The 14,153-nt window shown below is 48.2% G+C and overlaps 1 protein-coding gene across 2 annotated transcripts; it reads left to right on the top strand.

The window, feature by feature from the left end:
• Window positions 1-664: 664 nt before the first annotated feature.
• POLR1E (RNA polymerase I subunit E) lies at window positions 665-12,379 on the top strand. 2 transcript variants are annotated; one of them, XM_036433341.2, is made up of 12 exons: window positions 665-836; window positions 1,416-1,519; window positions 2,715-2,791; window positions 4,122-4,207; window positions 5,027-5,085; window positions 5,724-5,868; window positions 7,470-7,577; window positions 8,304-8,400; window positions 8,861-8,994; window positions 10,117-10,198; window positions 10,933-11,064; window positions 12,030-12,379. In XM_036433341.2, exons 1-12 carry the CDS (start codon window positions 761-763, stop codon window positions 12,187-12,189), a joined length of 1,260 nt encoding a protein of 419 aa, XP_036289234.1. In that variant the 5' UTR covers window positions 665-760; the 3' UTR covers window positions 12,190-12,379. The 2 variants fall into 2 exon arrangements, with proteins under 2 accessions (XP_036289234.1, XP_036289235.1); XM_036433342.2 differs by having other exon boundaries at window positions 693-836; window positions 1,375-1,519.
• Window positions 12,380-14,153: the final 1,774 nt, after the last annotated feature.

Raw genomic sequence — 14,153 nt, 5'->3', positions numbered from 1 at the left:
AACCAACACGCGGAATCCGAAAGAATTTCCTAGGCTCCGGAACATTGGCCAATCCCTGGTCCCAGGAGTCTCGCTGTGTTTACTACCGACCGAATCCGCGAGCGCGGTGACCAATCTCCGTTTTCCTTACAGCACGTAGCACTGATATCCAACGCCTTGAAGGCGGGATTCATCACTAAGCGGCTTTGGGTTTGGCTGTAGAAAAGCTAATGTGTGTCGCAACCAACTAAGACCCGTTGTGGTTGAGGCGAGAGGGTTTTTCTGTCTCACTAAATATATTGATTTTTTACAGAGAGGAAGGGAGAGGGATAGAGTTAGAGACATCGATGAGAGAGAAACATCGATCAACTCCTTTGCACACCCCTTACTGGGGATGTTCCCCCAACCAAGGTACATGCCCTTGACCGGAATCGAACCTGGGACCCTTCAGTCTGCAGCCAACGCTCTATCCACTGAGCCAAACCAGTTAGAGCAATAAAAACATTTTTTTTTAATGATCAATATAATATACAACGTTAAAAGAACGAAGCGGGGAAAACACCCACGCCTCTTCGCGCTGAGAGGCGGGGCGAACGATGGGCGGGGCGGAAACGGCGCCCCGCCCCGTTCAGAGCGAGAGTGCCAAGGGGGCGTGCCCTTATGGGGCGGGGCTACCCTGCCGACGACGTCCCGCCCCTTCCGGCCCTCCGCGCTGTCTCCGCGTGTGACATACGCGCTGGTGCCTGAGACTTAATTCCTGGGTTTAGCGACCGGAGGGGACATGGCGGTGGAGGTGCTGCCAAGTGCGAAGTGGCTGTACTGTGGAGAGCCCGACGAGAGCCAGAGAGCTGTGCTGGGTAAAGCCTTCGGAGCCGGGGCAGAATCCCTCCCCCCCCCCCCGTGACTTCCCCTTCTGTCTCGGTACCTTAGAGCCCTCCCGCCGGCCCCTTTCCAGCTGGGCCAAGACTCTCCCCCTGCCCCCCATCACCCGCCTTAGTGTCCACCGCTACTTGGGTCCCCGCCAGAGCTCCTCCATCATCCCACCATCTTTGCGTTACCAACCCTTATACCTGGATGAGGACATCCCGGTCGACCCCTCCCCAAGGGATTTACCCATGCTCTCATTCACCAGGTCTTAGAGCTGCTCTGTTTCCTTATCTCCACTGGGCAAGGATACCTCCTGTTTCTCTAGGTCTGGACGAGGCCGCCTCGGTCGGACCCCTTCCCCTAGTTATTCCCTCATGTCGCAGCCCCTCCACACTCCCTTCACCTTCCCAGCCCCTCCTCCCAGGGGACCAGGAGCTCCTCCAGGCCCACTCCAGGTCAGGACCTTGCCATCCTCATCCCTCCAACCACTCCTTTCCAGTCCCAGTCCGGTTTCTCCCCATTCTACAACGTGATTCTTTCTGATTGCCTCTCACTCTTCGGCCTTACAGTTCAGTTCTCCAATGGGAAGCTGCAGAATCCAGATAACATGCGCTTTAGCTTGTACAAGAACAAGGACTCCGCGAATCCCAGGAAGAAGAGCCAGCGGATCCTGGTAAGGGCTGCACTGGCCAGTTGCCTCCACTCTGCAGGCCTCCGTTCACCTCTTGGGGATGGTGGGTGTGGGAGTGAGTGAGAGGAAAGAGAGGGGAGATAGCAAAGGTGCTTTTAAAGAACTCTTCTGAGCCTCAGCAGGTTGGGGTGTGGGGACAGGCTCCATTCAGTTTCGTACTTTTGGTGAACTGATGGCCTTTCATTCCTAAGTTCATTCAAGAAGCATTTATTGAGCGCCTCCTGTGGCCCTGTGCCATAAGCTGCTAGGGAAACAGCTAAATCAGACCTGGCCCCACTCTGTGGGTTTCTCAGCCTTGGCGATTTTGACCCAGATAATTGTTTGTTGTGGGGGCTGCCTTGAGCGTCACAGGATGTTTAGTAACTTCCCTGGCCTCTACCCACTGTATGTCAGTAGCACCTTCTCGTTGTGACAACCAGAATGTCTGAGGTTCCCAGATGCCCCTGGAAGGGGGATTTCCTCAGGTTGAGAACCAGTGCTCTAGAGAGTTCTTTGGGATTTTACCATGAATGGTAGAGAGAACCCTAGAGAGGTGAGAACTGGATGTGAGGGACAAGTAGACAACGCTCAGGGCCTGAGGGAGGGAAAGTACAAGGCAGAGTCTAAGTCTCTGCTTGCCAGAATGTCCTCCTGGGGAGGGTACATGGAGCTGAGCTCTAACGGATGGAGTTTGACAGCTGAGGCTCAGTATTCCAGGTGAAGAGGATAACAAGGACGAACACAGAGAAACAGCAAAGCGTGGCTGTATTTGAGGAATGAATCAGCCATTCCCTAAGAGCGTGTAAGGAGGAATCATAGGAGAGGTGGGCACATGGGTTTAAGAAGGGCTTCAACTTCCAACCCTGGCGGTTGCCTGCAGGATTGTTTGGTTGCATGTCTCTAAGCGAGAGCCCAAGACCTCTCTCTCCCAAGTCCTGTGGTGCCGATTCCCTAAGATCTTTTCAGACCAACTAGAAACCAGCACTGTGTGGGGCTTCCTTTTCTAAAGTGCTCTTGTCTTTCCCGCATGGGCACCCAGATTTACTGAGCGATGATGGGGCTGGGTCGTCTCCCCGAGAGTCTCTAGATCCGATCCACGTGTTTGGATTCTAAAGCTTTTGGCACATGTGGGAAAGAGAGGTAAGATGCTTAATTCCTTTCAACATTGGTTGTAATGGAGCTTTACTCTGCATTTTAGGCAGCTGAAACAGACAGACTTTCCTATGTGGGAACCAATTTTGGGACTGGAGCACTCAAATGCAACACTCTGTGCAGGTAGGGACAGGGGAAGGGACAGCTGGAAGGGGCGGGGAGTGGAAGTGGCCCTGGCTCTGCTGTTCCAGCCTTTAAGAGCAGTGGGGAGATCTAGAGAGGTTTACCAAGTGTCTGTGTTCCGGACCCAGGGGCCCTCACACCAGCATATAGATGTTCTTTTTAGGGGGGTGTTTTTGTGTGTGTGTGTGGGGGGTTTTTTTAATATAGACTTTCTTGAAAAGAAAGTTGACTTGCTTTTGTTGAATTTCCTAAAAACCTCATTTGATGGTAGTATTTAAAAAAATTTTTTTTTAAATTATGATATAATTGACATATGACATTATATTCGTTTCAGGTATACAACATAATGATTAGATCTATATATAATAAAATGGCCACTTAAATAAGTCTAGTTAACATCCGTCACCACACATAGTTGCAAATTTTTTTTCTTGTGATGAGAACTTTGAAGATTGATTCTCTTAACTTTCAAATATACAAAACAGTATTAACTACAGTCACCATACTGTACATTACTTCCCCAGGATGTATTTATAATCTTGTTTCCAAGAGGCAGCTGTCTTAGCTAATATGGAATATATGATGATTATTCCAAAGCTTGCCAAAAATTTGCTTTAGGACTAACTATGGGGAAAGGATTTGGTAGTGTCAAAGGCTCTGCGGTTTCTGCCCAGCGCTGCCAACTTTGCCCTGCATTGATTCCAAGTCTCTCCCTGCCCCATGCCCCCGACTCCCCTACAATGAAGATTGCCCAGCCTGAACAGTCTGTAACTGGCTGGGGTTGGCATAATGCAGACAGTGTCCCTGTGCCGTACACAGCAGTCATCACAAACAAGGCCCTTTCAGAGCCCACTGACCCACCCTGGTAGAAGTCGGATTAATGAGTATATGCTTAAAACTGTTAACACTGCATCATCCCTTTACAAAGATTCTCTAGTTCAGACTGGTCCGCTCCCCATAATCACTAAGGCTTTACTTGTCTTTGCCTCCATAAAATGTGTGCTGTAAATTCTAGTGCAATTCTGCATGCTTACATCCCAAAAGGGCTTTCCACTGCAGCAGTGAGCTCAAATGTGACCAGCTACCAGAACTGCCTGTAGCTCCCCCCCACCCCCTTCTCCATGAACCTTCTCCATGCAGAGAACGGCTGCTCAGATGGCAGGGGGGGAGAGGGGGTGCTGATTATTGTTTCTTCTGAGCAAGTGGTGCATTCCTCAGGTGTACTGGGGAAGAAAGAATGTTGAGAACTTTTAAGCAGGGAAAGGGAAGTTGTATAAACAATACCATTTGAATAACCTATTGTCACTGTTATTATTCCTTCTTTACTCAGACACTTTGTGGGAATTTTGAACAAGACCTCTGGCCAAATGGAAGTATATGATGCTGAATTATTCAACATGCAGCCACTGTTTCCAGGTAGGTCCCATTCAAGGCTCAAAGAAATGCTGCATGCGTTGGTATGAGTTTTTTATTTTAAAACACATGTTACAGTTATTTTTAAAAGGGTGCCTTTCTGTTTTGTTTTTTACTTGAACAAGTTTTTGGTTATCCTCATTGGAGGATATATTTTCCATTGATTTTTAGAGAGAGTAGAAGGGAAGGAGGGGAGGGAGAGAGACACTGATGTGAGAGTGAACCTTTGATTGGCTGCCTCCCACACATGCCCCAATTGGGATTGAACCTGCCATCTAGGTATGAGCCAGAATTGAGCAACCAACTTTTTGGATGATGCTCTTGACTTCCAAAGCCCATCTGTGAGTTTCCTAGGAGACCATAGTCTCTAGGTTAAGAATTCCTTGCTTTGCAAACAAATGTAACTATATTTAAAATATCCAAATGCTCTTCTTTTAAGGACGCAAAGAAAGTTATTCATTAACTCGTTGATTAAACAAATCTTTACTTTATAAGAAAGAAATTTGCAAATAGTGGTTTATTATATCCAGCATATTGACCTGGGCAAGCCATTTAATTTGGTGGCCTCATTTTTCCTTATTGAAGAGGCTGGACCGAATGGCTCCTTCATTTGACTCCTTAAATCTCCAAATTTTCTAAGTATTCACTAAAGCTGAATATTCAATGTTCAGTATACGCTCATATTAAGTGAAATCTGGGAAGCCCTGGAGTAAAGAAATCTATGTTTCTTAGATTAACTGTTAAACAAATGAATACCAAACACTGTTGCTATCTGTGGGCCTTACAATTTGCTTTCCCCCGTTTTTGTTTGTGTTTTGATAGATGAACCAGTTGAGAGTGAATTGACACGAGAAAGTGAGAGCAAAACTTTTAGAGAAAAGGTAAGTGTGATGGAACTAAAATGCGGGACATTAAGCAAGTTCCTTGTAGGCCACGGGTAAGGATTTCTCCATCAGTAAAATGAGCCTGCTGAACGCAGGGCTCCCACACTGCTCCCAGCTCATTCCTTCTGGGCTGTCTGGACAGTTTCATACCTGCACAAGCCTCATCAGCCTCATAGGGAGAGTCCACCTATATGGGGCAGCTCTACCCAGCTCTGTGCCAATGTTCTGAAATGGTTCTCTGGCTGATAAGAGGTGTAGCATAACACATGTCCTTAAAGATTTAACACAAGTTTCAGAGAATATCGGTTGTAGCCTGGATATTTTCATATGAAAACAAAAGTAAACTAGGATTTTTCAATGTAGAATATTCCTACAAAGCTCATCTCACTGGCCAGGGCAAGTCTTTACATTTACAGATGAAGGCTGTTGATTTGTATGTGGCCCATTCCTATTTACAAAGCAAGTTCTTCAGATCTGTTGATATCATTTGATTCTTACAACAAGCCTATGTGGTAGACAGCTATAATTCAGCCTACTTTATAGGCTCAGAGAGGCTGACATTTTCCCTATAGTCACATAGTGAGGAGTAGCAGTGCCTAGCCTGACCCCAGGAATCAAATTTGTCTCTTGCACAGATGGACTCTTGCATTGAAGCCTTTGGTACCACCAAACAGAAGCGGGCTCTGAACTCCAGGAGAATGAACAGAGTAGGCAATGAATCTTTAAATCGCGCAGTAGCTAAAGCTGCAGAGAGTATTATTGATACAAAGGGTGTGACTGGTAAGCATCTGGAACTTGGGGTAAGAATCTGCTCACAGCGACAGTTTTCCCTTCTCTTGAGACCTTTTACCCACCCCAATAGATGGAAGTGATGGGGGTTAGGGCTGGATTTCTTCCTGTCTCTCGCTGAGGGCCATTGTGGGAACCATCTTAGGAAGTACTAAGAAACATCTGACATGGCCTGCTCTCAGTGAGCTCACAGGCATGGAGACAGGCCAGGGGTTGCGTATGTGCACACTATTCCTTGGTGTCAGGGAGCAGAGGAGAGAGGGGGCTTCGAGTCTGTATTGGTCAGTAAGGCAGGTGTGATGGTGAACTGAGCCTCGGGAGTCAGTGTTTCACTTTGGAGTCAATGGTTTTTTTTCTACTAAATTCCTTAGAAGCTTGAGTATTTAATTGTGTTATTTTAAAAATATCTTTGTTGTTCAAATGCATTATAAGAACATAAGAGAAAGTTTACATAAAAGCAGTTTTTCTATTAAAATGGAATTTTAGTAATTTTTAGAAAATCTTTCCATACCCTGTAATAGAAATATTTTCTATGTTTTTGTTCATACTTTCATAATTTTATTTTTGCATCTAAAGCTTAATGAAGAATAATTTTTTTGGCATATGGTACAGACCTAATTTTATGTTTTCCCATTAATTAGCTAGTCTCCAACTCCATCCTTTCTTTGTAAAAGAGAATTTTAATAGTCATGTTTAAAATTCTGAGTTGTGTTTTGTCCCAGCATTCCAGCAGGCTCTCGATTATAGTGGCCTCCTCATCCTGTTTATTATCTGACAAGGCAGATTCATCCTCCCCCCACTTCTTATTTTTCACAAATGTCGTAGTTCCCGGAGCATGCTTTTTCTTCCACGTAATCTTAAAGATTCTTTTGTCAAGTCCTTCGAAATACAGTTGGGATTAATATGGAGAGAATCAGCATCTTTACAATATTATATTTTCTCATCCAGGAATATAGAAATATGTCTCTCTGTTCATTCATTCAAAGACATATTTTAACATCTAAGTAAATCTTGGAATATTTTTGTTCAGTTTACTTTCAGCTATTTTAGGGCATTTAAAAAGAAAAATAATTCACCTATTTTCTCATCATTCTACTAGAACAACTGTTAAAATATTCCTGTTTTCCTCTCTGTCTTTGTCTTTATGCATAGTACTTAATTTTTACATGGTTACTTCCGTGTGGTAGTTAGTTTTAGAATTTGATTTTTTTTCATAGTATTTAGAGAAATTTTCTGGAAGTTAAGCCATTAAAGACTAGTTTTTTTGTTTGTTTGTTTTTTACTATCCCTCACTTTTAGTTTCTCATGTTGTATTGTAAATATTTATTAGCTCGCCTCTCTCCTGGCTGTACTGCAAGTTACTTGAGGGAATACCATGTGGATGCACCTTCTGTAGGGCCCAGTTCGGTTTGTGTCATGTGTGGACATCTTGGTGCTGGAGCTGTCAATGAGGTCTGGCCTCAGTGGCGGGAGCATTCAGATTAAAGGCTTCCGGGCTGGTTATGATCCTGTGTGCACAGGTTGCAGAGCGTGTTGGGGAATCCGATGCTTAACAGGGTGATACTCACACTGACTCTTCCTTTATTGAAAAGCTCTGGTCAATGATGCCCTCCACGATAACGTGCAAGATGACTCCCTCTGCCTTCCTCCCTGCCACGCGGATGCAGCCAAGCCTGAAGACGTGTATAAATTTGATGACCGTATCCTCCTGGTGGAAATGCTTCCTTATTTCCCAAGTTACCCTGTTTCCCCGAAAATAAGACAGTGTCTTATATTAATTTTTGCTCCCAAAGATGCACTAGGTCTTATTTTCAGAGGATGTCTTATCTTTCTATGCTGCTAGGTCTTATTTTCGGAGGATGTCTTATTTTCGGGGAAACACGGTAGAATGTGCGCATATGATGGCACAGCCAGGCTTTCTGAGGGGTCTGGTCCCATGTCACTCACAGGAGCTACATCCTGACCCTCGCAGTTGCTCAGTGCTGTTGCTGGGAAGTCAGCTGTGCTTCCTGACTAGCTGAGGGTCCTGCTTCAAACCAGCTTCTCAGCCCCTGGGGTTCAGACCCATTCCTCAGCAAAATGCCAAACTTCACAGCTAGCCCTGTGGGCACCACTCTCTGTGAATGGTCCGAATACCACTTTAAGTCAGCCAACGCCCGAAGCCTAGGGCAGACTGATTTTGTAAAAGGAAGGGTCGAAATGTAAAATTCTCTACTTGTGAGTCCAATGAGATGGAAATGCCTACCGTGGCTTTGTGATGAGAAGGCAGAAAAGCGTAGACGAGGAATGAGGTCTGGGCTGGGAGTCCCTGAGCTCTGCCCCGAGTGCTGTGTGATGTTCCCGTCTCTAAAATGAGGCCCCTAGGAGATGATCTGTCGAGTTAGATTTTCCATCTCGGTCAGATTGTGCTCTTGACCAGTAACTGGTTCTCTCCCCTGCGGAGTATGAAGCTCTCCGGAGCCCAGCTGAAGCTTTCAGGAATGTCACTTCAGAAGAAATACTGAAGATGATCGAAGAGAACAGGTACTCCGACGTGGGCAGACAGAGTGTCTGAGGGAGTAATGTTGGGACACAGCAGTAGTCAGACAGGAAGCAGACCTTTGGGTACCAGTCATTGAGGATCACTGTCTGTTCAGCATTTGAACACAGACGAGCCACTGTTTTCATACATGTTTGGGCTCCTAGACCTGCTGTCCCAAGGCTGTGGACGGCATTCAAGGGAGAGAGTTGGCCTCAAGTGTGTGGAACCTGTGGCTGGGCAGAGGGAGGCGAAGTCTTAGAGTTGGGCCGGGAGCTCGAGATGGACTGTGTCCCCCGATGTCATGCTTGGCACTGATGGTCTCCGGGAGCCCACATGCTGGCTGAGCGTATGTGTGAGGGGCACCAGGTGTGAGGGTGCCTGCTGGTCTGATTGTGAGGGGTGAACGGCTCCTCACAGAGCCGTCTTACAGCACACATTCTCCCCTTCCCTCCCTTGTTTTAGCCACTGCTCCTTTGTCATAGAAGCGCTGAAGTCTTTGCCGTCAAATGAGGAGAGCCGCGACCGCCAGGCCCGATGCATATGGTTTCTGGACACACTCATCAAGTTCCGAGCACAGAAAGTTATTAAGCGGAAAAGTGAGTCCACGTTAGACATTTGATTTTAGTTATTTCCAGTTCGCTATTTGCCTGTAATTCTTAGACCAGAAGAAAATGGGGATGTGGGTGTGTCACAGTGAGATTCCTATTGGTACGACTGACATGCCGAGAGGACTCTCCAGGCTCTTTCTCATCTGCACATGGGACAGGACAGGTCATGTGATTGTTCAGAACTGACATTCACTTCTGTTCTGCACGAGGCAAAATATCCGATAAGTGAAATTGTAAGGGATTGTTAGACTCACATCAAAGAGGGGGAGAAGTCAGCCTTGCTCATGAAGGCTCGTGACTGGTTTGTGTTGTGTCAGCTTATTTCTGACTGGGACTGGGAGAGGAGAGCCAGTTTCTACCGGTAACCCCAGCGTCCCCTCCAGCCAGAGTCATGGCTGCCACATCCATCCATCCATCCATCCGTCCATCCGGAGTCGGAAAGGCAGCGGGAGGCACCTGGGGTTTTAGGTACAAGCTGTGTGCAGTGTCATTACTGTGATTGGGCATCGGAGCGTCTGTTTTTCGGTACTTGGTTAAAAATAATTCTCATGTTCACATTCCAATGTCCCCTTTTTCTCTCCCTGAGCTTTTCCTACAATCTACTAACTTTTTTACATTTTATGAATTCTGTGTCTTTAGGCCTCATTTTTTTCTTTCTTTTTTTTTATATATATATTTTTTTTTATTGATTTTGTACAGAGAGGAAGGGAGAGAGATAGTTAGAAACATCGATGAGAGAGAGTCATCGATCAGCTGCCTCTTGCACACCCCCTACTGGGGATTTGCCCGCAACCAAGGTACATGCCCTTGACCGGAATCGAACTCGGGACCCTTCAGTCCCCAAGCCGATGCTCTATCCATTGAGCCAAACCGGTCTCGGCCATTTTTTTTCTTTCTTGTTATCATCCCTTCACAAATGTCTCTGGGCAGTTTCATCTGACAGGAACATATTTTCATTGGAAAGTAGCCATTTTGTTTTGGGGGCCCTGCTGCTCCTGCCACATGGCTTTGTTAGTAACACTGGCGAATTGTTGGCTGCTTCTCCCAGCTCTTGGAGGACGTGCGGCCTGAAGGTTCCAACAGAAAATGACCAACTCCTTTGTGTCGTAGGCGCCCTGGGACCTGGAATTCCACACATCATCGCCACCAAACTGCTGAAGCACTTCACCTGCGTGACCTACAACAATGGCAGGTCAGGGGGGACCTATTTGGCTCGGCCTGTGAAGGAGAGCAGGTTGGGGAGGGTTGGGAGAGGGGGGAGCAGGAGCTTGGCTGAAGGCAACATCCTCAGAGCTGCTGTGCTGAGGAGAGCAGTGCCCTTTGGAGTGGCCGTGGGTCGGGTAACACCGTACAGGACGTGCTCTCCTCCGCTCGGAGGCGTTCACGTCCCCGGGGGATGTCCGGCAAAGACTAACTTCACCTGACACACTCCTTTCAAGGAGCCTTTCTGAATGTCCCGCAGAACTGGTGCTCTGGAAAGGCAATGCTGCAGGAGAGCATAGGCCTTTGTGGTGATTTGTGGGAAGGATCCCCCAATAATGCACCTGGGTCTCCTGGCAGTTTGCCGGGAATGTTTCCCGCTCTGAGTGCTTGGAAGAATCAGCAGCAGCTGAGCGTGGGTGACTACTTTCCTGGCAGCTCTGCTAAGCAGGCAAGCAGGCAGGAGCGAGGGTCTCAGCAGTCGTGGGGCTCTCACTGTGCTTGGGGCAGTAGGCGTGGCCTTCTCCGTCCCCCTTGGAGGGAGCGCAGGGATTGGCATGATGGCTTGAGCACCTTGAAGGACAAGGAGTTGCTTGAATTCATTTCTCCTCCCCAAGATGGGGAAGACATTAAGTACCTATGGGGATGGGTTTGGATGTTTTTGTTTTGCTCTTGAAGAAATCTTCGAGTTTAATTTTTGGTCTCTTATTGTCATTGATTTTGCAGTTTACGCAACTTTATTTCCGATTCTATGAAGGCAAAGATCATTGCGTATGTGATCATACTCGCCTTGCATATAAACGAGTTCCAGGTTGACCTGACAGTGTTACAGAGGGACCTGAAGCTCAGTGAGAAAAGGTGAGCACACAGAACAGAGGCTCTTCAGGGTGCCTTGCAATATTCCTGGTGCTGCTGGAAAGCACGAGGCTCCAGCAGGAGAACTGGGGACGTTTAGTAGGGAAAAGACCTGGGACTAGAGGACAGTTGTCAGTGCGTGAATGACTGTAATAGATGAGGTCACACAACCCAGAGGGGAATTACTGGGCTTCACAACTGAGCCTTCCCATAGCACTCTGTCCTGTGTAACAGGCAGCCTCCCGTCTCCAAATACCTTTCTCTGGGAGAGTCTGTATGGTCCTGGGGGGTGGAGCCCAGGGGTGGAAGTTACAAGAACCCAATTTCATCTTCGCAAAAAGACCTTTCTCAGAGTCAGATGGAAGGGGCTGCCAGGCGGTGGGGCCACTGTTTGGCAGGGATGTCACACTGGGGCTGCTCTTCCTGGACTGGGAGAGTTGGCAGAGATGACCTTTCAGAAAGGGATTCAAGCTGAGTAGGAGCAGAATTCCCAGGATTCCGAATAATGGATCCTTTAGGGGCATCTGACACCCAAGCACCTGATGTTCAAGAGGCCTGTAAACCCCTGTCTGGGCCTAGCAGTCCACAGAGGGACTATTCCGAGGGCTGTCCGCCAGTGTGCCTTCTCACAGGCAGTGATGGTGAGAATCAGAAGGTTCTTAGAGGCTGTCTCAGCACACTTCTAGCAGGTGTTCCATCCTCGTTGTAGGGAGTAAACCAAGTTTATTAACAGGGTCTAGATAGAGAACCTGGGTTGAAATCACCTGTAAGGATACTCTCATGGCCACACATGAAAATGGAATTGCCTGTTTGAAGGCTCTGGGTGGATCTCATCCGCCTCTCCGGGGGGTCACTCTGGGGATTCTGTCTTCCTGGCCTGGAGCACCAGCACGCCGCTCCCTTCCCTCCCCTCCCTGAGCAGTGACGTAGAGGAGACTCTCCATTTGTGTTATGTGTCTGTTCCTCAGGATGCTCGAGATAGCAAGAGCCATGAGGCTGAAGATCTCCAAGAGGAAGGTGTCTCTGGCGGCCGGCAGGGAGGAGGAGCACCGGCTGGGCACTCTGTGCATCCCGCTGCCTCCAGCCCAGACCTCAGACCGCCAGGCAAAGCGGAGGAGAATCACATAGAGTGTGCTTTCCAGACGGAGAAGCGTGGCCTCTTCTCTGTCATTTCCAATAAGAGCCTCTTCCTCTGTTCATTTCCATGTTTTTAAAAAGCGGGGGAAAGAAGCCTTGCTCTGGCATGGGTGTGAAGCCAGAGCCAGCCTCTCAGTCATGCTTGTCTTAAGCAAAAACATAAAGTGACCACCACATCGGACTTGGTCTCCCTCCGCTGTTGCTGTGATTATAAGTGGCAGATGGTTCTCGTGTTGGTTCGCATGTGGTGATGTGGGAGGTGGGGCTTGGGAAGCCAGAGCCCAAAGGTCTCAGAGAAAACTGATTGTACCACATCTTCTTAAGAAAGGAGCTGAGGACATGGGTGAGCTGTGACGTTGTTAAAGGGGTGCAGGATGGGAATCAGGAGGTTGCCCTCAGAACTGCTCAGGGCAGAGCACACTGCTGGCTTCCCGTCCAGGCATCAGGAAACCACTCTGCCCCACAGCTGAATTCACGAAGCTGTGACTGGACATCCATGCTTTTATCCACATCTCCACCCCCTTGCTCGTCGGCACAAGTTACCAAAAGATCAAGCAGCTGGTTTCCATGTTGTCTCCTTCTGTGGGTGCTTATGTAGGAACCTAATTTGCATCTAGAATCCTAGCAGCAGGGGAGCCTTGGAAATAGGTGTCAGCTCTCCAGCTTCTAGTTACAGGAAGGCATACCTGAAGGAGATGGGAACGGATTCTGGCCGCCAGCAGCCTGTCTGCCCCAGGGGAGACGGAGAAGCCAGTGTCCCGAGGGGTGCTATGAGGGGGGTGCTATGAGGAATGGGAATGCGATATGGAGACTTGGGTGCGTGGCTAATATGCAGACTCGGATCTTCAAGTCTTTTCTGGGAGCAGCTAAGGTTTGTGGTGCTCAGTGCTGGGGAGCGAGGAGCAGGGAAGGAAGGAAGGCAGAATTCATCTCTGAAAATGAGAGAGGAGGAAGTCTCTGCAGCAGCTGGGCCATCCATCGGTGAAGGTGGTGGAAGTGATTCTTAGATGATTCACTTGACAGGTGGTCCTTGTGTTTCTTCGAGCTCTGGGAGCTGTTAGGAGAGCCCCTTCTGGAGCGAGGCCATGCCTACGTGTGCATTCTTCATGCTCTTCTCCGGCTTGTCTCATTCGTGTCTGATCCTAGGTAGTGGGCATTTGTAGCATCCGCTGTCTCCCGCAGAGGCGTGAGCAGGAAATCTAAATGCCTCTTTTGTGTTCCCTGATCTAACCTGTTGTGAAAATCAAGTATGTGACTCTGCATTCCTGATCTGTCTCTGGGAAAAGAACTTATGCGCTGATGGGGCAGGATGTGTTTTCATGAATGTTTCTTCGATTCTGAGGGGCTGTCACTTGGAATTTCAGGAATGTCTGGGTCACAGCGTGTGACCAGGCCTCTGAAGCACCTCTGTCCCGGAGGACGCAGCCTGTCTTCGGTCACTCACACAGAGCAGTGGTACGACAGGGAAGAGTCGAGGATGGCAGGTACTCGTCCTGGGTGACAGCAGGTGTACCTCACTAAATTAGGCGGTGCATTCCCAGAGGTTGAAAAGCACATTTCTGTACATAAGAGGCCTGTGGGTTAAAAGGCTCAAGAGGGTCCTTGTTCAACTTGAACCAGTCTCCTGAAAGGAGCTAGCGCAGTGCCTGACGCAGGTAGTGTATGTTGAATGAGTCATAGTCCATGAAATTGCACCTTCTTTCCTTGGCAGGGCTATTCCGAGGTAAACACTTGCAGAATAATGGAATCGTATTTATTTTTTCAGTGAATGAAAATTTATGCACTGGAGGGGGGTTCCCTCAGCCAGGCCTGCCCGCTCTCACAGTCTGGAAGCCCTCGGGCGGGAGGCGACACCCCATCACACCTCTGTCACCGGCCCTGGTTACCTGGGTCTCAGGCAGTCCTAGGCAGCTGGGCAGCCGCCATCTGAGAGTTGCCTGCTCCTCGGGCCAGCC

This window comes from Pipistrellus kuhlii, unplaced genomic scaffold (genome assembly GCF_014108245.1).
Source record: "Pipistrellus kuhlii isolate mPipKuh1 unplaced genomic scaffold, mPipKuh1.p scaffold_m20_p_12, whole genome shotgun sequence".
NCBI lineage: Eukaryota > Metazoa > Chordata > Mammalia > Chiroptera > Vespertilionidae > Pipistrellus > Pipistrellus kuhlii.
The sequence above is the reverse complement of the archived record's forward strand: the minus strand, read 5'-3'. Positions and strand labels throughout refer to the sequence as shown.